The sequence below is a fragment of the Sphaeramia orbicularis genome, chromosome 4 (genome assembly GCF_902148855.1).
Source record: "Sphaeramia orbicularis chromosome 4, fSphaOr1.1, whole genome shotgun sequence".
NCBI lineage: Eukaryota > Metazoa > Chordata > Actinopteri > Kurtiformes > Apogonidae > Sphaeramia > Sphaeramia orbicularis.
In genome coordinates this window covers 22,135,676-22,163,259 of record NC_043960.1, presented here as the reverse complement: position 1 = coordinate 22,163,259, position 27,584 = coordinate 22,135,676, and the positions used below count along the sequence as shown (strand labels likewise).

The following is a 27,584-nucleotide window of genomic DNA, read 5'->3' as shown; positions in this document are numbered from 1 at the left end:
GTGCCCCCTAGTGGTGAAAATATGTCAGACACCAGTATTAAACCTTTAGAAATGTGTTTGGCATTTGCTTTTTTTTTTTTTTGACATAGTGTAGCTGTGATATATAAATTAATCTCGGCATTCAACAAATATTTTTCATAATGCATTAAAGTATTGCCTGAAATAATTTGGTAACAGATACTATTGTACCAAAAATAATAAAAAGTATTGTAATAAACTCAAAATAAAAAACCTGCATTTTTTTTAAACCTTAAAAAAAAAAAAACAAAAAAAAAAACAGCAATTTTCTGTACTTATCTCTATTGCTGTTGCTTGTAATTTAACAGCTGATGTCCGGCAAAGATTAATTCCATTTCTGTTAATTTTACCATTCAATCAATGATCATTCTAAGGTTACAAAAACATAAATACATTTAAAAAGAGAAATGAAACCAGTGCACAGTTATTATACCATAAACAACAATTCATGACATTCAGATAATATTTGCCTAGTTTAATAAACTGGTCTGATATACCTTATAAGTCAGACACTGAAATGCTAGAGTAGAGTTCTTACAGTTTTTACAGGCCAAACTGAGCCTTGAATATTGGAGTTCTGCAAAGCTGATAAATATTTAAAAGCCTTTTTTTGCAGAACATGAGGTATTAAGTATCAAGGCTAAACAGTTAATTTGTTTGACTACAACACAAGGACATGGATCAGCTTAACTTTAAAACCACAGTGACTTGGGCATGTTAAATAATTTATATTTAACTCATTTAAAGGTGGTGCCAAAACACAGACAGAATGTGTGCTGCAAAAGGTGGCACTCAGTGCACAACATAAAAGAGATGGAAATGGTTTCCTATCCAAAGCTTGTACTTGCAGTATCAGGAGGAGACTTTATTTCCACAGGAAATATACACATACATTAAATCAGTACATCATCAGGCTCCATGCACAAAAATGCGAAGTCCAAGCAATTGTAAAGCACTCCTGAGGCTGGAGACATGAGCTCTAGGTTGCATCATCACTCTGCATGTGGCTCCCAAAGGAGAAGGATGGTGGAGGCTTTGTAAAGTGCAGGACAGGAAGTTCCCACTTCTCTGCAAGAAAAATAAATATATGAGAAAAAAAAGGATGTTTGTATTAAAGCAGGGGTGTCAAACATGTGGCCCAGGGGCCAAAACCGGCCCGCCAAAGGTTCCAGTCCGGCCCGCAGGATGAATTTTCAAAAATTACACTTCAGATATCAACAATCAAGGATGTCAAACTCATTTTAGTTCAGGTTCCACATACAGGACAATGCGATCTCAACTAAAATAATAGCATAATAACCTATAAATATTGACAACTCCATATTTTTCTCTTTGTTTTAGTGTAAAAACTTGCATTAAATTATGAAAATATTAACATTTACAAACTATCCTTTTACAATAAAATGTGAAAAACCTGAAATTTTGTCAGTAAAATTTTAACATTATACTTCCTGTTATTAAATATTTTGTGCCTTTGTAGATCCAATCCATAATATTCATGTATAAATGGTAAGTTGAGGTGTAATATTGTTAAAATTGCACTTATTTTTCTCAAGAAATCTCAGTTTTTTTCAGGTTGTTCACATTTTTGTTTGGATAGTTTGTAAATGTACATATTTTCAGAATTTCATTTTGACTGCACTAAAACAAGGAGAAAAATTTGGAGTCGTCATTATTTACAAGTTATTATGCTATTGTTTTACTGGTCCAGCCCACTTGAGATCAGTTTGGGCTTAATGTGGCCCCTGAGCTAAAATGAGTTTGACACCCCTGTATTACAGGCTCTGTTGTATGTGTTGATACACCAAACAATGTGGGAAACTAAAAGATTAGCTACTGATAACACAACACACTCCTAATAATTTGGAAATGATTATCAGTCTAATGCTAGTCACTTTTCCATTGACCCTCAAATTTCCTGAATATAACTTGCGCATAAAAATTTGTCTAATGGAAAAATTTCGCCAAACATCTTGTTTTTCAATTAAAAGTTTTTGCGCTGGCTAGAGGTGTTTTTTTTTGGGGGGGGGGGGCGTAGTGCAATTGGTATATCATGCAAAACTGCAATGGAAAGACCTTTTTCCACAACTACAATCACCTAAATAAAAAAAAAAAAAAAAAAGCAGATGTTGACGGACATTACAACAAGCGAAAAAGAAGGGTTTATAAAAAAAAAAAAAAAACATGGCGCAGAATGAGTGGACACACCAGGAAACCGAATCATTTTCTAATTTATTACGGGATAAAAGGGTAATATATAATAATAATAATGAATATATCTGTAAATCAACAAGATATTTACATTTGTCGCCATGTTTATGGAATGACTTCTTGTGTCATCTCGTGATAATACATACACAAATAATCACATTTGTGATTTAATGGAAAAACCGATTTAATCATTTATTATTATTATTATTATTATTATTATTATTATTATTATTATTATTATTATTCTTTTATTATTATTATTATTATTATTATTTTAAATTATTAACAAGTTTAATGTACAAAACATTCATGGTGTAAATTCTTTTACAGATCAGAATAGGAAGGGGTACAAAGGGCGTAGAAGAGATAAAACAAATAAACAAAACAAAAACAAAACGAAAAAAAAAACTAAACAAAAAAGGAAAAACCAACATTGTGCGCTTCTGTTTTTTTGACATTTAGTAAATATTGGTAATGTTTTGCACATATGTCCAATGGAAAAGCAACTAGAGATGAAAAGTTACAATCATATATTAAACAGTTACAGTGCTGTCCAAAGCTCCTATGCTAATATTAGGCTTATTGATTTAGTAAAGTTCTAATGATAATTTGTCAGTCTTTATATTAAGATAAAATCTGGATATATAGGAAGTATGTACAGCATTAAAAGCAAAAGTGTCAGGAAAAATCCGCTTCTATGAACCAAAATGGTATTTATTCAGATCTCCGTTTGCACTTACATCTTTAACATACCTCTTTTTTCAGACAATATGTAATTTACTGTATTAATTTTCTGATGTTTCATACCAGGTTTCATTCAACACATGTCTGAAGTTTCTAACTGTTTGTGCTGCCTCTTGTCATGGGCTCAAGGGTCACACTGAAAAGTGACTTCAACCTATAGAGCATATTAAATTCTGTTTTTTTGTGCATCTTTTATAGCTGTGCAAATATTTTCTGTATTTTCTTGTATCTGAAGAAAAGAATAAGAATTAATTACATATGTTCAGTTCAACTCTGCAGAAACAAAGTTAAAGGTGGTCTAAGACTTTTGCACAGTACTGTATATTTCAACAGTTCTTATTTAGTATGGATACGAACAGGTGTATGTGTTCTACTTGGACTGTTTTAACCCCCTTCTACGTCCATTTGACTCTTCCTACCTGTATCAATAACCTGCAGGTTTACTCTTCAGGTCCATCTTCTTGTTCCTCTGCTGCAGGTTCAACTAGTCGCCCGTATGAAAAAGCCAGCATCACCTGTAATAGATGCAATCGTGTAAATAAATACACATCAGTATCTTAAGTTAAAATGTACCCCGAATTAAGAACTGTTTGTTTGGAATATAACCACAAAAAGATTTATATAAAAAGAAAGGAAAACATTTGAAAAGGAGCAGGATGAAGTTTAATTTATAATGTCCCTTCCCCTTACCCCATCCCTCTACCTAAACTAAATTCCTGTCAGATCCCATAAATAATTCAAAAATCCTATACATATCAGACTAAATTCTGACTAAGCACAAAACACAAAAATGCTATACACATCAAAGATAGACTCTGTCCATTTTGTAACAGCATTTCACACCAAAATAAACTCTGTCCCTTTTATAGCAGTAATAATACTTATATTAAAAATGAAAATAAACTGTCCCTTTTGTAGCAGTATTAATACATATATTAAAAATGTAAAAAAAAAACTCTGTCCCTTTCATGACAATAATACACAAATCAAAATAAATAACTAATAATAACTGTCATCTGTGGGTTCTACACTTAAAAAAGTGAGGGAATGGATGATGGTTTATTTTTTACCTCCGCCAAGGAGTTTATGTTTTCATCTGGGTTTCTTTGTTAGTTTGTTTGTCTGTTAGCAAGATAACTCAAAAAGTTACGGACAGATTTTAATGAAATTTTCAGGAAATGTTGATACTGGTACGAGGAACAAATGATTAAATTTTGGTGGTGATCGGGGGGGGGGGACTGGTCTGCCTTGCGGGAGGTCTGTGCTCTCCAAGTGCTTTTCTACTTTTCTAGTTCTCTTTTGTTCTGTTATTCAAGTATGCAAGTATTATGAGCACACTTAAAGAAAAACATGCATTAAAAGCATATAAAATGTGGTCATATATAATCAAGATTTTTGTTTATATTAGCATCTCTACATTCCCATTTCTGCTTATTATCTCAGCAAACATGTTTTTTCCAAAGCAATGGACACATGAATAATACACTACAGGCTCAGATAAAGCACGACTGAAAATGAACCGACTCAAGTGTGAAACTTGCTCAAAGTTAAAATGTTTTTAACTTTTGATGCAGTGAGTCCTGGATCCCCGCTCCAGAGCTGTCAGCAACGCACAGCAGCATGTCTTTTACATTGAAAATAATGAGGAAGAAGAGAAACCGTGGCTGTGAAGGCTTCCTGGTGGACCCAATTTAGAGGAAAGATCTGTGAGGTGGACTTCTTTTCACCTTTTTGGAAGTGCACATGCTGGGTCCCTTTCCCACAGGCAAACACTTGGTTTTTGTTTTCTTGTTTTTCATTGATAGTGGAAACATTCAGCTCTTGGGCTGTGGCTTGCCCATGCTTCATTACAGACAGTAAAGGCATTTTGTTATGCTTGTTTGTGACTAATATAAGAGGAGCTGCTGGCTATAAGATGTCAGCTCACATCTTCTAATCCCAACTCTAAACTCTTTTCTGTGGTTTGTTTGTTTCTTATTTGTTCCAATTAGATTCCAACTGCTAAAAATTATCTCAGTTTTTTTTTTCTTGGATGAAACTCACAGACCCGCATTTACACTAATTACGAATCTCAGTTTTAACTAGAAGAAATGCAACGTTCTGTGTGTATGATATGGAATTGCTATCTGCATTCATAAGAATCTTATGACCATGTTTATGACAAAAGAAAGAAATTAACAAATGTCAAGGCAGGATAACACAGCGTCACAAAAACAGAGTTAAAATGCAAATGCTGTTCATTTTACAGCTGAAATTACATTTGCAGAGATACCAAATGATGCCATAAATTAAATGATTAAAAAAAAAATCCTTATATTTCATATTTTGCTAAAACCACTTTTATTAGTCTTTGGTACTTTTATTTGTATATTTGGGGACCCTAATAGTTCAAAAAGTTTGAATTTGAACACTTCAGGTGCTGCAAAGCTATCTTTATATTAATTCCCGCAAAAATTGAGTGGATTTCTACAACCCGTTCACTGCAAAAATCTAAATCTTACCAAGTTTATTTTTCTCATTTTTAGTCAAAATATCTCATCACACTTAAAATAAGACATAATCACCTAAAGAGTAACTTTTCAGTGAGATATAAGAACTTATTTTTAGACAACAGATCTTGAAAATCTTATTTCAAGAAATCTTACCAAGATAATTTTTACTTGTTCCATTGGCAAATTTTTTTTGCTTGAATTAAGTGAAAAAAATATTGAATTAAGCAAAAAAAAATCTCAATGGGTTTTACTAGTGAATCAATGTTGTAGAAGATGACGGTGTTTCCACATTCACTATGGAGCCTCTGAACGTCCAAATGGGTTCTATCTGATGACCATGAAAAGATGACAAACTGCATTTTACACCAATTACTTACATGTATTGATAGGATTAATGAATCAGCAGGTACTAAACGGTTTTGGTCACCAGTGGATGCTTGGGTCTTTATGGGTTAAATGCAGATTTGTAAATTCAAGACTTTTAAGACTTTTTAAGACCCCGTGGGAACTCTGACGAATCAATGTTGCAGAAGATGGCAGTGTTTCCATGTTTACTATAGAGCCTCTGGATGTCCAAATTAGTCATATCTGATACCGATGAAAAGCTAAAAAACTGCATTTTACTTGAATTATTTCAATGTATTGACAGGATTAGTGGTTCAAAACCTATTAAACATTTTATATCTGTAGATGCTTTGGGTTGGTGGCACCTGTTTAGGTTTTTGAAGGTTAAAAAAGGTGTGTGATACAAAGAAATAAGGAAAACAAATGTAAAAATACATTCATTATTAAATTAATTCAGACTGATGTCATTTTAAAATGCTTAACATCAGTCTAATAAATGATTTCACATCTGTTTTCTTTATGTGCCATCTAAATGAAATATACTGTAAACCTCCAGATAAACATCTGAATAGAAATGATTGAAAAACTCCAAACACAAACAGCTTACTGTTAGCATTGCCAGCAGTCCCATCATCACCCCCATCATGATATACATGTTGTCTGTGAGGCCGCCAGCCCACAGAGGACCCAGGATGGTGGCGAGGCCTCCCACTGAACGACGCACTCCCTGACTGAATCCTGTAATATTATACAGACACAGGGATAAGGGCTCAAAAGGGGAAAAAAAGCACCAAAACAGATGTAAGTGTTGCGTGTTTAAAAAGTGGAGTGGAGAGCAGTGGTGGTGGACTGTGAGTCAGTGTGTCTGAATGTGACAAAAGGAAAAAAAAAAAATGCAAAGACACTCCAGATATTCACCACCTCATGATCACATCCACAACTGGGAATAATTTCACTGTTGTAAACCTATAACCTAAATCTAAACCTATAGAAACACTCTATGCTGTAAGTCAGGAATGCTTATCAAATACAGAAATATGTTCAGATCTGGATCGTTTTTAGGATCAGCAAAAAATTTATTAAGTTGTTTTTTTTTGTCCTAAACCCACCACCACCACCCCACTTCGGAGGACAACGTTATTTTAACTTACAGCTTGTGTTTAACCAGTAAGAAAGAATAAGAAATAAGAACTTTATTATGTTGACAGATACTGATAGATAAAAGCCTGGTCAGCCATCCAGTTTTCTCAGTGTATTCAATACTGAAAAAACAGTCTGGAATTGGGACGATCACTGTGAAATATGCACAATCTATTCTATACCGAACCAGTCACAAGTCTGGGGGGGCGGGTGTTTTGCTATGCGTCATACACACCGACTTGTTTTTGTCACGAGTCAAAGTCAGTTCCAAGCTCTGCAAACTATTGTCGGTTGTTTTGATTCAAAAATAAGGATTGAATTACAGATTACACCATGTATTCTTAATTCTGCGTTCTTGTTTCTCTAACAAAAGTGTTACGTCTGTCTCATCTGTGATTGGTTTACCCGGTGCCTGTTAGCCCCGCCTTCATATTTGGATTCAAGCCCCGTGATTCCAGACGGCTTTCTCATTGAGAAAGACAGATGGCTGGCCAGGCTAGATAGATATACAGGGTGGGGAAGCAAAATTTACAATATTTTGAGGCAGGGATTGAAAGACAGTGTATGACCAGTTAGTTTATTGAAAGTAATGAGAATTTATTTGCCACAAGAAAATGTACATAATAGAAAATGTTTTTATTCTATGTGTCCTCCTTCTTTCTCAATAACTGCCTTCACACGCTTCCTGAAACTTGCGCAAGTGTTCCTCAAATATTCGGGTGACAACTTCTCCCATTCTTCTTTAATAGTATCTTCCAGACTTTCTCGTAATAGTTTTGCTCATAGTCATTCTCTTCTTTCCATTATAAACAGTCTTTATGGACACTCCAACTATTTTTGAAATCTCCTTTGGTGTGACGAGTGCATTCAGCAAATCACACACTCTTTGACGTTTGCTTTCCTGATTACTCATATGGGCAAAAGTTTCTGAAAAGGTATGGATAATAGTGTTAGGTGTGATTATGACATCAATATATGTTTGGTTTCAAAACAACTGACGTAGTGCCTGCTGAGAAAAAAACAACTAAATGTTCATTGTAAATTTCGCTTCCCCACCCTGTAGATATTGAATGTGTCATTTTGTATAATTCAGTATTTCTTTGTAGTTTTGCATATTATCAGTATTTTCCAATATACTGTATATTTTAAGCAAAATTTTGTGTGATAATTTTTATATATAGTCTTTTGTTTGCACTTTAGGAATCTGCTGCTAAACAGAACAGATAAACTGATTTTCATTGACAATAAATTCTATTCTATTCTATTCTATTCTATTCTATTCTATAATGCAGAATAAGTGTATGATGATTAAAATAAATTAAGAAAAATCTTTGACAGAGACTGAGATTACGTTTATTGATCTCAATGGGAGTTTTAATTGCCCTTCAGTTGACGCGAAGAAAGATAAGAAATCGAAAGTTAAAATTAGTAAATCAGTGAAGTATTTACAGAATATTCCTGCCTCATTCTTCTGTTAATTACATTGTGATGACAGTAGAGGCAGGCCTTCTGTAACGTCGTCAAATCAAAATGTCCTGTTGATTTTGAGTTGCAGATGCAGACAGACTAGAATATCCTCGAAGTGAAAACCAGCTAAAGGCAAACGGGAAATTCTTTCTAGGATGTTTGACCAGGGGTGTCAAACATGTGGCCCAAAGTGTCCAATCCAGCCCATGGGATGAATTTGTGAAATGCAGAAATTACACTGAAGATATTAACAATTAAGGATGTCAAAATCATTTTAGTTCAGGTTCCACATTCAGATATGACCTGAAGTGGATCAGACCAGTAAAATATTATCATAATAACATATAAACAATGACAACTGCAATTTTTTCTCTTTGTTTTAGAGTAAAAAAGTAAAATCACATGAAAATATTTACATTTACAAACCATCCTTGCACAAAAAAACATGAATAACCTGAACAAATATGAACAACCTGAAATGACTTAAGAGAAGTAACTGTAATTTCAACAAAATTCTGCCAGTTACCAAATGTTTTTAGTACTTGTAGATCTACTGTGATGTTTAAGTTGTAATGCACATGTGTAAATGATAAACTGAAACATAATATTGTTGAAATTGCAAATATTTTTCTGAAGAAATTTCAAGTTGTTCATGCTATTCACATTTTCTTCTTCTTTTATTAGGCTGTGTAATTTTACTTTTTTCACAAAGAAACATAGAGAAAAGTTTGGAGTTGACATTATTGCTCAGTTTTTATGTTATTATTTTACTGCTCCTGCCTGCTTGAGATCATATTGGGCTGAAAGTGGTCCCTGAACTAAAATGAGTTTGACACCCCTGTTCTGGACTGTGCTGTTTCTCACCTTGTGTTTTCTCAGCAGTAACTTTGGAGAAAAGTGAGACCTGGGCCACAGCTACAAACGGCAACCCTAAAACCTGCAGAAACACCCCGATGATGAACTCTGTCAGCTGCCATGGGAATCCACCTACGGAAAAAACAGTAATGAATTCAAGTGGCTTTTTTTTCCAAGATATTTAAATCAGATCACCACCAGTTCATTGGTAATAAAATCATGTTCTGTATGATAGTTAAAGATTTGTTGGTACTTGTGGTGAAGATAAGCATGTGTATTACAAGGTTCATACAGGTTTCTACAAGTAAAATTCAAAGGGGTCATATTTTGCTAAACCCACTTTTATTAATCTTTGGTATATTTGTTTGTGTATTTGGACCCTAATAGTTCAAAAAGTTTGAATTTGAACCCTCCAGGTGCTGCAAAGCTATTTGTTATGTTTTATAACTAGTTACATCGCGACATTTGCACATATAAAGTCAAGATTTCCGACGAACATTTCTCCGAGTACGACTTAATTGTTTGTCAGCAGCAGCGGTTGTAGTCCATACTGAAACTAGAAGCACTCAGAGAGCGCAGACCTCCGCCAAGGCTGATCAGTGGCCCCCCCCTGTGGGCCCCCCCCCCACGCCAAGGAGGTTATGTTTTTGCCAGGGTTTGTTTGTTTGTTTGTTTGTCTGTGTGTCTGTTTGTCTGTCCATTAGTGTGCAACATAACTCAAAAAGTTATGGACAGATTTTGATGAAATTTTCAGGGTTTGTTGGAAATGGGCCCCCCCGTGGGCCCCCCCACCCCCGATCACCACCAAAATTTAATCATTTCTTCCTTATCCCATTTCCAACAAACCCTGAAAATTTCATCAAAATCTGTCCATAACTTTTTGAGTTATGTTGCACACTAATGGACAGACAAACAAACAAACAAACAAACCCTGGCAAAAACATAACCTCCTTGGCGGAGGTAACTAGAAGCACTCGGAGAGTGCAGACCTCCGCCAAGGCTGATCAGTGGCCCCCCCCCGTGGGCCCCCCCATGCCAAGGAGGTTATGTTTTTGCCAGGGTTTGTCTGTCTGTCTGTCTGTCTGTCTGTCTGTCTGTTTGTTTGTCTGTCTGTTAGTGTGCAACATAACTCAAAAAGTTATGGACAGATTTTGATGAAATTTTCTGGTCTGCGCCCCCCCGTGGGCCCCCCCACCCCCAATCACCACCAAAATTTAATCATTTCTTCCTTATCCCATTTCCAACAAACCCTGAAAATTTCATCAAAATCTGTCCATAACTTTTTGAGTTATGTTGCACACTAACGGACAGACAAACAAACAAACAGACAGACAGACAAACAAACCCTGGCAAAAACATAACCTCCTTGGCGGAGGTAAATATGTCCAAACTTTGAGCCGATTACCTAAAATATTCAGTTGTTGTTTGTATTAACAAACTCAAGTGGCTGAACGGGATAGAGCAGCAACCTGGGAGGGGTTGGGGTGAACTGGCTCATTTGCATTTAAAGGGCCAGCGCTCAAAACAATCTTTCTGGTGTCATTACTCAGAAATAGGGTTGAAGATGGACCTGTGGAGTTGAATTAATGAAGAATTCAGATCCAAACACAGCATTTACAGTTTATGTAGACCACAGGGAAATGCTTTAAAATGCATAATTCTACTTAAAAAAAAGCAAAATATCACTCCTTTAACATAGAGATTTTCCTGTGTTTCATTTAGTGTGCATGTACATAAAAGCTCAGAGTAAATTCAAAAGGTTATTATCAAGGTTATAAAAGGTCATTACTTATATTTAATATTTTGCTAAACCCACTTGTATTAGTCTTTGGTACATTTATTTGTGTATTTGGACCCTAATAGTTCAAAAAGTTTGAATTTGAACCCTCCAGGTGCTGCGAAGCTATCTTTATATTCATTTTGGCAAAAATCGAGTGGATTTCTACAACCCCTTTCAATTCCTTCTTGATTTGTTATGTTTTATAACGAGTTACATTGCAACATTTGCACATATAAGGTCAAGATTTCCAACGAACATTTCTCTGAGTATGACTTAATTGTTTGTCAGCAGCAGCGGTTGTAGTCCATACTGAAAATATGTCCAAACTTAGAGCCGATTACCTAAAATGTTCAGTTGTTGGTTGTATTAATGAACTCAAGTGGCTGAACGGGACAGAGCAGCACAGCCAACAACCTGGAGGGGGTGGGGTGTGAAGTGGCTCAAGTGCATTTAAAGGGTCAGCGCTCACTTTTTTCGTGTCATTACTCAGAAATAGGGTTGAAGATGGACCTGTGGAGTTAAATTAATGAAGAATTCAGACCCAAGTATAGCATTTACAGTTTATGTAGACCACAGGGAAATGTTTTAAAATGAATAACTACATTTTAAAAAGCAAAATATCACTCCTTTGAGGTATTAAATCCAGATTTGTAAATTCGAGACTTTTTAAGACCCTGTGGGAACCTATATTAACAAATTGATGCAGTGGAGTCTGACCTAGAGGGTTTGCCAGGAAGATGAGGCACCACACACAGGAGATGTTGCAGATGGCCAGGCCGATAGCCAGGACCACCCGCTCGGCAACACGCCGGCTCAACCAGCGCACAAACAGGAAGCCAGCGATCACCTCCACACCGCACAGACAGTACATGACACTGTTCTCCAGCTCCCCATAGCTGAAGTACTTCTGGGTCAGTGGGGTCACCATGGTCTGAGGAGGGAATAGCGCAGATATTTACACGCTGTAAAATCTCATTAGTGTGCCTTCATTTCATTGCAGTTACTTTTTTTTTCCTTCACAGCTTTAGGAATCACTACAGCACTCACACTAGATTAAAAAAAAAGGGTAAGACACACTTCAAGGAGAAGAAGAAGACAAATATGATCCTTATTCCTTGACTTTCTTGTGTGCTTTTGTCTGTTTGTTTGTATCTTACCTCTAGTGCTGTCTGATTGAAGAGGGTGATGAACTGAGCTGCCAGCAGCACAATCACCTCCTCTCTCAGGAACTCTAAAAAAACAAAAACAAAACAAAAACAAAACACACACACAAAAACAGAGTCAGAGGCTGACAAAAATCAAGCATAGTAGTTTATCGACAAACAGCAAGGTCAAAGTAGAGAACAGGTGGAAAAATGAAAGCAATGACAAAAAAAGAGAGTCTGGGTATCACTTTAAAGAACTAGATCCAACAACTGTTATTTACACTAACCTGCTGAAATATGGAGGAAAAACACTCAAATATAAAAACACACTATTACTTCTGCAGTTCTCTCCTCCATCTCAAAATTAAATAATTTTTTGTTTCCAATTATCTTTATTAAATTTTATTACATTTTTACAACAACAAATGGGTCAGCACAACACCTGGTCTATATGAAAATAAAAAATATGAAACTGCTGGAAGATAAGCAGAGTAAAAAAAAAAAAAAAAAAAGTAGACTAATCCAAGATAAAGCAACTAGTACACAGACTTATAGTGAGGAAAAAAACAAAGATGAGATAATCAAGCAGTGGCAGGTGAGATCAGTAGTGATCGTATTGTGAGCAGGCACCAAAGATTTTCAGTCACTGATGAGGTCTGAAAGCATAGAAGTGACTGATGAGTTAGTGAAACTGAGGTATGGTGTCCAAATTCTCATCAACTGTCCCTTTGAGGAAAAGTAAACAGGTCAAATATTCCGTAGGAAAGCATTCAGAAGGATTTTACACCAAGTTGTTTTAGTGGGAGGTTTGTCATTTATCCAAGATATGAAAATATTTTTCCTTTTCGCAGCAAATGCGAGGATATCATAAAGTCTTTTCAAGCTGGTGTCGATAATGTCCCAACTTGGATGTCCCAAGAGTAGAGATTCGAAATCAAATTATTAAGGCCTAATAAAATGCTAAATTAGCGCTGGAAAAGTGTGGACAGTTACTTATGCATCCAACCTAAATGTGGGCGTTCCCATTTCAAAGCCTGAATTTTGAGGAACAGAGTCACATGTGATTTTCTAGGGTTTGTTACTATTGATTTACTGCTGATTGCGCTATTATTTAAGACAAAAGAAGAGCATGTCTTAACATTTGTGCCTGGTATGACTGTGACCGTTGCACATGGAGGAGGTGCTGCTGAGAACAGAGAGCTGTCTAAATTTATTTAGAATTACACACAGGGTTCCAACGAGTTTCTACAAGTTGAAGTTAAGACTTTTTAAGACCTTTTTAAGACTACACAGAACAGAATCTAATGCCAATTTCACGGCCATACTGGCAAAAATTTGTGACTCCTAGAATTTAGGAAAATGTATTTATTTACCGCAACGCCTTGATTCCCATTGTTAAGAGACATTTCTCACCGGGGGCGACAAAGTTAGTGAGAATTAGTTCCTAATTTCAATATAAATTGTCGGGTTGGAACTGAGTAGACTAATGTTACTTTCTTTGCCGCTTGGAGATTTCCCAGACACATCTAAACTTGGGCTGTCAAAATTGACACGTTAACGTGGATTAATCCATCATAATGATTAATCTAATTAAAAATTTTAATGCAATGAACTCATCTGCAGCACAGAATGACTCTGAACGTCTCTGGCAATGCATTTGGAGCAGTTTCTCCAACTAGAGTTAGCGTCGCACATGAACAAATGGGCAGTTGACCCGGTAGTGACAGGCAACAGAACTGACCAATAAAGATGGAAGACACTAAACAGTACCTTGGCCCTCTGGATGGAAATATGAGGACAAAAACAACCCAAGACAGAACAGTTGTTGCAAGTTGTTTTGTTGAAACTGTTGAAGGTGTTTAATAAACATGTTAAGTGCATATATATTCCCTTCTTTCTTGAGTCTGTTTGCTCATGCAAAATGAAAAGCGAATAATATAGATTAAAAATTAATGCTATTTAATCGTGATTAATTGAAATTAATCCACATCAAACCCTGTGATTAACTTGATTAAAAATTTTAATCATTTGACAACACTAACTTAAACACAACACAGTGAACAAGTTTATGGCAACATTACTTAAGTCCTATCAAATTAAATTTAATACCTTTTAAAGACTTTAAGGTATTAAATGCAGATTTGTAAATTCAAGACTTTTAAAACTTTTTTAGACCCCGTGGGAACCCTGTACACAGAAAGGTCTTATCAGAGCAAATCGATCACACAATACTCCATACTTTAATGGTGTTCATCCCTGTTCCTGAGATTATTAAGAAAATGTCACAGACATAACTTTAACAACTCACACGGAGGATTTACTTTCACATAAAGTCATGAATCTTCATGCTGAAAAACATGAAATGCAATAACTCTTTCACTCAGAGTCTTCTTTTCTGTTTCTGTGGCAGATACAGGCAGCATGCTGTTTCCTCTGTATAATAATTATCTGTATATCTGATATTAAACACAATAGCCCACCCATATCAAATAAATGTATCTACTGCTCAGGTTTGACCACAGTGTTGTGAATCATCACTCAGACTTCAGTGCTATGCCTGCTACAAATGCCTCTTCTCCAGGTGTCTCCTTTGCATCATTCATTGTTCCACCTTCATTTACATCCTCTGTGGAATGCACATTAATCCTCCTGTCGCCTATTTATCTCCCCAAGGTGATCTAGATCTGCCTTTTGGACCAGGTTGACAGTATTTTAGATCACTTTTCCACTAGGTAACATTCATCCACCATCTCCTCCCTCTGCTGTCTCTCCTTGGTCTGTGCTGCCGTTTCAGGACAGAAACACAAGCATGAAATCTATCCTTGTATTTGTCACATTACAGCAACAAGGTGTGCCTGTATTGTTGTAGATTCCCTGCACCTTCATAAAGTGTGTCATTATTGAAACAAACAGCCACTCCCTTAAAGGTGGGGTAGGAGATGTTTTCCTGGAGCATTTTTTTACTATATTGCTTAACATCCCCTTCACACCCAATTAATTAAATGTTCTAACAAAGAAATAAAAATTTTTAGTCACCTGTGGAATGGACAGGACTGAAAAAGCACCATCCAATCATTTTAACCGGCCCATCGAAATGATTGAATGGTAATATGTCTATCAAATTTAACTGCCATTTGTCCCTCCCCCTTCTCCCCTCTGTACATACCTCTCTTTGTGCACAAATCGCACATTCTCAGAGGCTTGGAGCAATTATACAGGAAACAAAGCCAGAGCCAGAGCTTGGCTATATTAGCTATATTAGGATGGAAAGTTCACTGGCAAACTGTTTTGTCGCTAACATAAATCACTAGGAAATGTAATGTTAGCCAGATAGTATGAACTGAAGCTGTTCTGTCGACAAACATAAGAGTCAAATGCACAGATTGCAGCATTCAAAGCAAACTTTAGTGGGCTGCTAGTCTGACATCAATCTTACTGAAATCAGCTGTTCTTCTTACCAGCCTGAGACTACTTAGAACATGTATCAAAATAACAAGTGAAAAGTCCAACTTCTAATCTAATATACTGATGAACAGACGCACCTGCAGGCCTGAATTCAGAGACACGCTGATGCTGTGATACAGCACTCGTGAACCCTCGGGAACAAGCATTGTGCGTTCCAGTACTCTGGAGGCGTGGCTTCGGGGGGAAGTCTGAAGAAAGGTGTTTGGACTTTTGAATTGTGTATTTTCAAAATGTAGCTTGCTTGAACTGTTTTTCCAGGATCTCCTACCCTACTGTTAAGCTCTTCTTCTGGATTGCACCATACATAATTTATACTACCTTAGTAAACTTAGCCCTTAATATAAAGTTAGAGGCTTTGACATTGTTTTTTATCACCATGGAAAAGTCAAAATATCAGTTATGGGAGCTCCCATGTTGCTCCTTCAACAAGCAAAAGAGTAGAGCAGCAAGTCTGACAGAATCTTAAACCTTTCATGCATGAATTATGAGAACCTTACTCAAGAGTTTGTTCCTGGCTGTTTTTGTTCCTCTTAAGCATGAAAAAAAACAATGCAATTGAAATTTTTTTATGATCCTATTTTTCATGGAGTCACAAGAATGTCCACTCAGCTGGACACCATGTTTAGTTCTTGAAGCAAAGTAAGATGTATTTAAAAACCATCATCAGAAAGTGATATAATGTGTGAAAACTATGAAATAAAAACATTTTTCATGCAGCTAATGTGATGTTTTCTCACATTTTAACATACTGTAATACTAGTTATTACTCACTTCATGGAGATAATATGCAAAAAAAGAAACCATTTTGATTAAGAAAGATGTTAATTAAAGTCTAATAACAATTAGCAATTGATTTACACTAAAACATGTCACTGCAGATCAGGTTTATCAAGAACAGCAAAGTTACAGGAATGATATGAATTGCAATGAATGGGATGGTGCATAAGTGTCCACTGTGTTGGCTGATATGCAACTAAAACAGCAAAACCCATGAATATATAAGAGAATAGCTGGAGAATAGCTGTCCACTGTAGTGACCAGTATGCATGAAAGTGATGATTACAGCTGTAAATCACACATTTAACCCCCTCCTTCTATGAAAGCACCTATTATTGGCCAAAATGTTCCACCATGGAGCACATTACAGCCAAAAAAAAAAAAAAGAAAAGAATCCAAAACATTTGTTTTCCTCTCAGAACACTTTAGAGATGCAATTGGTTCTGCATTGTTTCTGGTTCTATGTGGTGTGCACTGTGCATAAAAGAAACAAATCTACCAAAATGTCTGCATCCCACTTATACAGCCCTAAACATTTATGAAACACAGCATTCACCACATCAATCTGCACAGGCACTTATTCTCCACCCACCTCGCGATATGCTGAAATTCCTGAATGGGCTGGAGGACTCATGGGACTCTGAGATGCTATTCAAACTGTGATTAGAAGCAGCAGAGATGTGATTCAGGCTGGGGTTGGAAGCAGCAGCAGAGATGTGGTTCCTCTGTGGGTCAGATGTCACAACTGACCCATAGGATCCCATCAGTTCCTGGGATCCCATTAGCGGTTTCCCCTCATCACCTTCCTCCTCTGCATTTTCCATGAGCCCTTGCTCATTGTCACTACTGGCACTGCTTTTTGGTTTGTGTTTGGCATTCCCCTTTTCTAAAGGTGGTAGATCCCAGTACATGAAGAAAACAGCCAGCTGAAGGAGAATCCACAGTAGGCACATAAACAACTGTGGGGGACAGAGGAATAGTGTTACCATTTTTGCTTCTTTTTATGTGGTGGGAAACAGTAATACAAGACTTATTTACTGTGTGCACATTACCATAGTTTCATTCTTACCCCTGGTGCAGTGTATTTGTTAACCACAAAAGGACCGATATGGAAATCACACAACCTCAGGAAAATGTTAAAAGCAGGACCTGCATCAGAGGAGAAACATATTTTTATGGGTGTGTGTTGTCTTTAAACATCAATCATTCTGCATGATTTCTGAGTAAAAAAAAAAAAACATCTAAAAAGCAAATAAAATCAGTTTATTGGTTTGATTACAGGATGGGGAAGCAAAATTTACAGTATTTTGAGGAGGGGATTGAAAGACAGTGTATGACCGATTAGTTTATTGAAAGTCATGAGAATTTATTTGCCACAAGAAAATTGACAAAATAGAAAATGTTTTTATTCTATGTGTCCTCCTTCTTTCTCAATAACTGCCTTCACACGCTTCCTGAAACTTGCGCAAGTGTTCCTCAAATATTCGGGTGACAACTTCTCTCATTCTTCTTTAATAGTATCTTCCAGACTTTCTCGTAATAGTTTTGCTCATAGTCATTCTCTTCTTTCCATTATAAACAGTCTTTATGGACACTCCAACTATTTTTGAAATCTCCTTTGGTGTGACGAGTGCATTCAGCAAATCACACACTCTTTGACGTTTGCTTTCCTGATTACTCATATGGGCAAAAGTTTCTGAAAAGGTATGGATAATAGTGTTAGGTATGATTATGACATCAATATATGTTTGGTTTCAAAACAATTGACGTAGTGCCTGCTGAGAAAAAAACAACTAAATGTTCATTGTAAATTTCGCTTCCCCACCCTGTAAGTGTAATTGCTCATTCCCTATTACAATATTTAACATCAGAGCTTGAGACATATGCATCTAATATGTGAAATCTATCTGAAACTAAGACGGCTGGTTGACATTTTTCTAAACATTATCATTAAAATGTGATGGTTAATTTTATAATCAATCATGTTGCAAAGCATCTTCAACTCCATTTCCTAGCTCATCCACCCACAAAGTAGAACAAGCCATCATAAACTCTCTCTTTCTTCTGTTGAGGAATAAAAAAATTAAAAAAAAAACTACTCTGATGTAATTATAGTTGAACTTAAATGATCAGCACCCAGATTGGTCTTCAGAAGGCAGAGAAGCACTGACCAATCAGAAGGCCAGCTTGTCGACAGGCCATGACAGCAGCAAATACAGTGGCACGGTCCTCTGGAACGGTGCTCCTGGTCAGGAAACCAAAGATAGATGAGCCAGCGCCTGTTCCGATGCCTATGATGCAGGAAATATAAGATAATATGAGAATGAGGTGTTGTCGTGCGACGCGTCATAACCGTGTAACAAAGGTGTTGTCGTGCGACGCGTCATAACCGTGTAACAAAGGTGTTGTCGTGCGACGCGTCATAACCGTGTAACAAAGGTGTTGTCGTGCGACGCGTCATAACCGTGTAACAAAGGTGTTGTCGTGCGACGCGTCATAACCGTGTAACAAAGGTGTTGTCGTGCGACGCGTCATAACCGTGTAACAAAGGTGTTGTCGTGCGACGCGTCATAACCGTGTAACAAAGGTGTTGTCGTGCGACGCGTCATAACCGTGTAACAAAGGTGTTGTCGTGCGACGCGTCATAACCGTGTAACAAAGGTGTTGTCGTGCGACGCGTCATAACCGTGTAACAAAGGTGTTGTCGTGCGACGCGTCATAACCGTGTAACAAAGGTGTTGTCGTGCGACGCGTCATAACCGTGTAACAAAGGTGTTGTCGTGCGACGCGTCATAACCGTGTAACAAAGGTGTTGTCGTGCGACGCGTCATAACCGTGTAACAAAGGTGTTGTCGTGCGACGCGTCATAACCGTGTAACAAAGGTGTTGTCGTGCGACGCGTCATAACCGTGTAACAAAGGTGTTGTCGTGCGACGCGTCATAACCGTGCAACAAAGGTGTTGTCGTGCGACGCGTCATAACCGTGCAACAAAGGTGTTGTCGTGCGACGCGTCATAACCGTGCAACAAAGGTGTTGTCGTGCGACGCGTCATAACCGTGCAACAAAGGTGTTGTCGTGCGACGCGTCATAACCGTGCAACAAAGGTGTTGTCGTGCGACGCGTCATAACCGTGCAACAAAGGCGTTGTCGTGCGACGCGTCATAACCGTGCAATAAAGGCGTTGTCGTGCGACGCGTCATAACCGTGCAATAAAGGCGTTGTCGTGCGACGCGTCATAACCGTGCAATAAAGGCGTTGTCGTGCGACGCGTCATAACCGTGCAATAAAGGCGTTGTCGTGCGACGCGTCATAACCGTGCAACAAAGGCGTTGTCGTGCGACGCGTCATAACCGTGCAACAAAGGCGTTGTCGTGCGACGCGTCATAACCGTGCAACAAAGGTGTTGTCGTGCGACGCGTCATAACCGTGCAACAAAGGTGTTGTCGTGCGACGCGTCATAACCGTGCAACAAAGGTGTTGTCGTGCGACGCGTCATAACCGTGCAACAAAGGTGTTGTCGTGCGACGCGTCATAACCGTGCAACAAAGGCGTTGTCGTGCGACGCGTCATAACCGTGCAATAAAGGCGTTGTCGTGCGACGCGTCATAACCGTGCAACAAAGGCGTTGTCGTGCGACGCGTCATAACCGTGCAACAAAGGCGTTGTCGTGCGACGCGTCATAACCGTGCAACAAAGGTGTTGTCGTGCGACGCGTCATAACCGTGCAACAAAGGTGTTGTCGTGCGACGCGTCATAACCGTGTAACAAAGGTGTTGTCGTGCGACGCGTCATAACCGTGTAACAAAGGTGTTGTCGTGCGACGCGTCATAACCGTGTAACAAAGGTGTTGTCGTGCGACGCGTCATAACCGTGTAACAAAGGTGTTGTCGTGCGACGCGTCATAACCGTGTAACAAAGGTGTTGTCGTGCGACCTACCTGCAACGAGTCTACTTGACAGAAGAAGCCACTTGGAGTAGCCCAAGAAATACATAAAATTACCTGGTGAACAAAACACAAGCTCACTAATCATACCAATACTCAGACAAAACCATTTTCAATATGTGTTTTTTTATTTTTTGCATCAGAGGTAAAGTGATAGGAATCCAGTTTCTTACCAACAATTTCAAACAGGTTGGCAAACAAGATGATCTTCTTGGTGGTGCGTGTTCTGTCCGACCAGTGGCCAAACAGCGGTCCCGACAAGAGGCCGGTCAGGCTGAATGCTGATAGGGCCAAACCCAGGAAGTAGGGCGCAGCATCTAAAGTCTGCAGGTACCTCCATATTGTGGGCAATATCACAGCTGGTGAGAGAATGTTGTTTCTGTGAGACACTTTCCTCTAAACAATGCAACACATAATAGAACTGGAGACAAAAAGGACTCCATCGTGTACTATTAGCACGGTTCTAATAGTTTTGGATTTTTCGTTATAGTTTAGTTTTATTTCATCTTGACTTTTTTTTTCTCTAATTCAGTTAGTTTTAATTAGTTTTTAGAGCAGGTTTGCCAGTTTTTGTTAGTTTTCGTTATTTTCTAAATGCTTAGTTTTAGGGTTTTTTTTATATCTTTTGTCTTCGTCACCATCGTATTCAGATAAATCCCGTACAGAACTCTGCTGCCTTTTCCCACCTTTAGTCTCCATGTTTCCAGGTAGAGTGGGGACCAGAAGACGACTGTAAACCACAAGTGACAAGGAGTGACAAACCATGAAGTGTCGTATGGTGCCGCTAGCTAAAATTGCTCGAGCGAAATACATTGATTTCTTATGAATCCGATGTTGACAAAGACGAAAACGAAGGGAATTTTATCCATAATTTTTATACGTTTTAGTTAGTTTTGTAAACACACAATAGTTTGTTAGTTATCGTTTTTTTTTTTTTCATTTTAATTATAGCTTGTATTTATTTCAGTTAATGAAAATGTTTTTACAATTCCAGTTTTTGTCATTTCGTTAGTTTTTGTTAACGATAATAACCTTGACTATTAGGCATTTAATTACAATATCCAACAGATTAGGATGACTGCTTGTTTCACAGGTTGACTTAATGCATCTCATTTGTTATTTAGACTCTTATTACCCCGCCCCCCAAAGGGAAGGCAAGGAGTATTGTTACCTCCGCCAAGTGTAACGGTGGAGGTTATGTTTTCATCAGGGTTTGTCTGTCTTTCTGTTAGCAAGATAACTCAAAAAGTTATGAACAGATTTTCATTAAATTTTCAGGAAACTTTGATACTGGCACAAGGAAAAAATGATTACATTTTGGTAGTGATCAGTGCTTGTCTAGTTTTTGGTTCGGTTTGTTTGTTTGTTAACACTGTAGCAGCAAAAGTATTGGTTGAATTCACACCAAATTTGGTTTTCTAGATTGTCAGTGACCCAGAATAGATCCGATTACATTTCTGGAACAGTAGGTCAAAGTTTCAATTTTTTTTTTTTTTTTTTCCCATTTACTTATAATGGGCAAAATTTCACATGTCTGTAGAAGCAAAACTATTGGTTGAATTCATACAAAATTGGGTTTATATATTGCCAGTGACCCAGAATAGATGTGATTACATTTTGGTAAAAGTAGGTTAAAGTTGAAATTTTTTATGATTTTCAAAAATCTTTTTTCTTCTCCCATTTGGTTTCATGGGCACAATTTCAAATGTCAATAAATACATTATTTTGTTTCAACTTACTTCAAACTTGGCACATATATTGAGACAATATACACTACCAGTCAAAAGTTTTAGAACACCCCAATTTTTCCAGTTTTGCATTGAAATTCAAGCAGTTCAAGTCCAGTGAACAGCTTGAAATGGTACAAAGGTAAGCGACGAACTGCCAGAGGTAACAAAAAAAAAAAAAGGTAAGGTTAAAACAAAACTGAAAAATAATGTACATTTCAGAAATATACAAAAATGCGAACAAGAAATGGGTTAACAACTTAAAGCAGTTCTGCAGCAATGGAGGTTGATCAAGCCTTGAAAGTTGGTGCTACCAATTCCTACAGGTGTCCCAACGTTTCTGAATTCCTTAGTGTATGCGATGACATCACCACACGCATAGACATGATGACATCAGCTGGATCGATGCCAAAATAAGCTACAATATGTACGAGGGGTGGAGTCTGTTATGCCTGGCACTACTTGTTTAAACTAGAGCTGGTTTGGTGACATATAATTTGACTACATACCAACATGTGATGTTCACGTTGTCTTTTCTGAATCTAATAAACAGATTTTTAACCCAGTAATGCAGAATCATTGACGTCTTCTGCCCTATAGGGAACTTTGTGAAACCTTCAGAGGTCGACTTAATCTCATCTGGGCTTAAAGTAAACAAGAGCTAAAAGGCTAAAATCATCCCAGAATTATTTACTGCAGCTCTGTGACTGCCAAAGGGCACCAAGAAGCAAATAAAACTGCACCATCTTTACTAGAAAAACAGTCAGTCTAGTCAATATAATACTGCCTCATGAACGATTTTGGTTTAGTGTTAAAAAGGAAAGAAAGCAAAGTCAATGAGGTTAAAAAATGATGTGTGGATGTTGTAATTCTTTTTCTATGTAGATGCAGGACCAAACTGAACACACAGCAAAGTTTAACTCTGCCTACATTATCAGGTTCTGTTCCCAATGCCTGTTGCCTTATCATTACACAGACAAAAGATTGTGCTGACCCAGCCCAATAGAAATTCAATTTATGAGTCAGGAGACACAGGAAATAAATGTGCTTCAACAAATTTCCAGAAAAGAAATGATTGTTCCAGGGAATGCTGAAGCTGAGAAGCCCTGCAGTGATTATCATCATGATAAAGACAGCTATGTGTGGGAGTGTGACAAAACTGTGAAATTATAAATTATACCCTGTCTTTACACAACATAGGATGGTCAGATGGGGACCACACTGGAAATAAGTAGCTACACTTGAACTTGTTACTCTTTTTGACTTTTTTTTTTTTTTATTTTGTCTTCAGATCTGATGATACAAATCAATGTATCAATCAAAGGTTAAAAATTGATAGAAACACTTGTGAAAAGGTTCTTAGCAATGAGAGTAGGCTACTACTTACTGGAGCAAAAAAAGCTCTGACAAGGAAGTGGCTACAACCAGATGCACCACAACACGAAGATTGGTTAAAAGCAAGCTATGAAATCTATCTGATGGAGAAACTCTCCTTTTCACTAAAAGTAAAACACGATAAATTTGTAGAAATGTGGTCAAAATGGACTGTACACATCACCCCACTGAGGCTGGATTTGACTTGACTGGAGTCTACAAGTAATAACTGAAGTGGTTGATTGCACTGGAACTGAAACTTGTGTGGTTTTTGGAATAAGAATAATGAAAATAACAGAAAATGTGACATCTTTTTGTTCTAAGGTATGATTAACAAAATGTAAAAAAAAAAAAAAAAAAAAAAGGAAAACTAACTTTAAGAACAGTTGTCTTTGTTTTTTTTTGGTTTTTTTAAACAGAGAACTTGTATGTAACATGTGTATGAAAAATTTCATTCTTTACTATTGTTGATTTGTTCAGAAATGGTATACACATGTGCTTAGTTGTCTGTTGTAAAATGTCTTTCCAAATGAAAAAAATAAAATTATAAAAAAAAAAAAAAAAAAAAAAAAAAAAAAAAAAAAGCTCTTGGTAAAAGCATTTTCAGCTTCATGTCCATCATGATTTTTTTTCCTCACTTACTTCTTATTCCAAAAATGTAGCCTAATAAATTTAGTAAAAATGCTAAATAAATATGGTGAATAGTGATAGTGAATGATAAATGATAAATTCACTTTTAAATTTTTTCCATGTGTTTCTGAGGTACATTGAAGAAGGATTAGAAGTATTATATAGGTTTCAAAGATTGTTACCGACAAATAAAAATCACATTGAGGAAAAAAACGTGTCTTTCCCAAAACTTGGCCACAGCTTTAAGTGAAAATGATAAATTCAATTAAAGTAAGAAATAAATGAATGATGATTATTATTGATTTATTAATGTATTAATTGCTATTATCATTATTAGTAGTATTTACTTATTCATTGGTATTTATTTATTTATGGACCATTTCATATTAACAGCTGATTCCAGGCAGCTATTTATAGCAAAATTCACTCCATGGCATCACAAAAAGCACTGCTCAGTTACCCATGGGGTGAATTTGTAAAATGTAAAAATTAAAATGAAGATATTAACAATCAAGGGTGTTAAAATCATTCTAGTTCACGGGCCATATACAGACCTATTTGATCTCAAGTGGGTAAGACCAGTAAAATACTATCATAATAACCTATAAATAATGACAACTTCAAATTGTAATCTTTGTTTTAGTGTAAAAAAGTAAAATTACTTGAAAATGTTTACATTTAAAAACTTTCCATTCACAAAAAAAATGTGAATAAGCTGAAAAAATAGGAAGAAATTTAAATGTCTTAAGAGAAATAAGTGCAGTTTTAACCATTATGTCTGTTATTAATATAACAGTTTTGTGCTTTTGTAGATCCACTGTGATCTGTAAGTTGTAAAACACGTGTGTAAATGATAAGCAGAGGCATAAAATTGTTAAAATTGCACTTATTTTTCTTATGAAATTTCAGGTCGCTCCTAGTTGTTAATGTTTTTCACATTTTTAAAGGACACTTAAACATTTTCATCGTGTAATTTAATTTTTTCACTGTTATTATTTTACTGCTAAGACTGTTTTCAGATCATATTTATGGAAGTAAATCTGTGTCATCAGATTTTGAATTACAAAAGCCATTGAATTTCTAGCACTGATTTTTTTTTTTTTTTTTTGCACTGAAATTAAGTATCTGAATTTTTTGCATCTAAATGTTTGCATCTGAATTTATTGCATCTGAATTTTTTAAATTCTAAATTTATGAACATAGTTGAATTTAGAGACAAACAATCCAGATACTTAATTTCAGTGCAAACAATCCAGATACTTAATTTCTGCACAAAAAAAATTCAGATACTTAATTTCAGTGTAAAAAAATTCAGATACTTAATTTCAGTGCAAAAAATGCAGGTATTTAATTTAAGTGCAAAAAAAAAATCCAGATACTTAATTTCAGTGCAAAAAAAAATCCAGATACTTAATTTCAGTGCAAACAATCCAGATACTTAATTTCAGTGCCCAAAAAAAAAATCCAGATACTTAATTTCAGTGCAAAAAAAATCCAGATACTTAATTTCAGTACAAAAAAAAAAAAAATCCAGATACTTAATTTAAGTACAAAAAAAACCCAAAAAATTCAGATACTTAATTTCAGTGCCAAAAAAAAAAAAAACCAGTGCTACAAACTCAATGTCTTTTATAATTCCAAATCTGATGACACAGATCTACTTCCATACATATTTGGGCTGTATGTGGCCCCTGAACTAAAATAACTTTGACATCCCTGATTTACATAAACATGTCCTGGAATATGGAGTAGATGACACATTTTAGACGTATTGGTTTGAGTAAGATGCATGATTCCTAATTTTCCTTGTCTAGTTTTTAAGTCCAGATTTAAAAACAAACACTGTTGGATCACAGGAGAGAGCAACAATAAAAAAATCCCACAGAGGAACTCACCATATTCCACTCCACTCAGGAGAAAAAGGAGCCCGATGGTGAGGAATGTCAGCTTCTTCTTCCGTCGATCATCCATAGTGTTTGTTATTATAATATTCCTTCAACACAATCAATAATCTTGCTCATTATTCTTCAGTGTTTTGCCAGTGTATCAGTACAGGACACATCTGACATAATCCCCAGTGCAGTGTTTCCAATTAGAGCCGAACGTGGAACCACATTATTATCCACAGTCTGCGACAAACACACACACAACCCGAGTGTACATTATTTATCTAATCCTGAATCTTATCCACGGCACCAGTTCAGATCCACGGTGGACTCCCAGGACAGGTAACCAGAGCAGCTTGAAACACAGGTTCTCCGTCCGCAGGTATGGCATAAGCAAACTTACCCGGGATGCTCCTGCGCAGTTGTATCCCGCTACGTCACTTCCGGTGGACTAAAATACACCTTCACATATTCCTGCACGACCCTCCTCCCACAGTGCATTATACACGTGCATACATGGCAAGTCATTATGTGGACTGATGATGACCTTGCAAAAAAAAAAAAAAAAAAAAAAGAAAAAATTCCATTCAGTATATTTTTAATGATTTATTATTTCTTTCTTTCTTTTTTTTTTTTTAACCTCTCTTATTTTATCTAGTACAAATTTCCCCACTGTGGGACAATAAAGACATTAACTTATCTTAACCCTTTCATGCATGAATTATGAGAACCTTAATCATGATTCCCCCCCACCACCACCACCACCCTTTTCATTCCTCTTTAGGCATGAAAAAAAAAACAAAAAAAACAATGCAATTGAGATTTTTTTTTATAAATGTATTTTTCATGGAGCTGCAAAGATGTCCACTCAGATGGACACCATGTGTTTCATTTTTGAAGCAAAGAAATGTGTATTTACTGATATACACTACCAGGCAAAAGTTTGGACTCACCTGGTTTTTCTTTATTTTTATGACTATTTCCATTGTAGATTCTCACTGAAGGCATCAAAACTATGAATGAACACATATGGAATTATGTAGTTTAAAAAGGTGTGACAAAACTCAAAGCATGTTTTATATTTTAGATCCTTCAAAATAGCCACATTTTGCTTTTATTACTGCTTTGTGCATTCTTGGCATTCTCCCGATGAGATTCATGAGGTAATCACCTGAAATGTTTTCCAAAAGTCTGGAAGGAGTTCCAAATGATGCTGAGCACTTGTTGGCCATCTGTGGTCCATCTCATGTCATTTAAATAAGAAGGTGAGTCCAAACTTTTGCCTGGTAGTGTACTATGTGAAAACTAGGAAATAAAAACATTTTTAATGCAGCTAATTCGATGTTTTCTCATATTTAAACATACTCTAATACAAGTTATGTTTATGTTTATGTGTTTATGCATTTGGCAGACGCTTTTTTCCAAAGCGGCTTACAGGGGAAAACCAATCAAATCACTCAATCAATCAAATTTTATTTATATAGCACCAGATCACAACAAAAAAGTTATCTCATGACACTTTATATATAGAGTTGGTCAAAACCAGACTCTAAGCCAATTTACAGAAACCCAACAGAAGTTATT

The 27,584-nt window shown here is 36.5% G+C and overlaps 1 protein-coding gene across 1 annotated transcript; it reads right to left on the bottom strand.

Annotated features, from left to right (window-relative positions):
* Positions 1-262: 262 nt before the first annotated feature.
* Positions 263-26,416, bottom strand: mfsd8l1 (major facilitator superfamily domain containing 8-like 1). The gene is made up of 12 exons (XM_030133001.1): positions 26,010-26,416; positions 20,557-20,742; positions 20,378-20,440; positions 18,611-18,730; positions 17,509-17,588; positions 17,032-17,398; positions 12,210-12,283; positions 11,770-11,983; positions 9,282-9,404; positions 6,418-6,548; positions 3,393-3,488; positions 263-1,086 (listed from the first exon to the last, which is right to left on the bottom strand). Exons 1-11 carry the CDS (start codon positions 26,083-26,085, stop codon positions 3,414-3,416), a joined length of 1,509 nt encoding a protein of 502 aa, XP_029988861.1. The 5' UTR covers positions 26,086-26,416; the 3' UTR covers positions 263-1,086; positions 3,393-3,413.
* Positions 26,417-27,584: the final 1,168 nt, after the last annotated feature.

Coding starts and splice junctions, on each gene's coding strand:
- mfsd8l1 (XM_030133001.1), bottom strand. CDS start 26,085: ATGGATGATCGACGGAAGAAGAAGCTGACATTCCTCACCATCGGGCTC. Junction 17,589..18,610: donor ACAAGCTGGCCTTCTGATTG/GTCAGTGCTTCT, acceptor CCTCTGATGCAG/GTCCTGCTTTTAACATTTTC. Junction 9,405..11,769: donor CTTCCTGGCAAACCCTCTAG/GTCAGACTCCAC, acceptor TTTTTTCCGTAG/GTGGATTCCCATGGCAGCTG.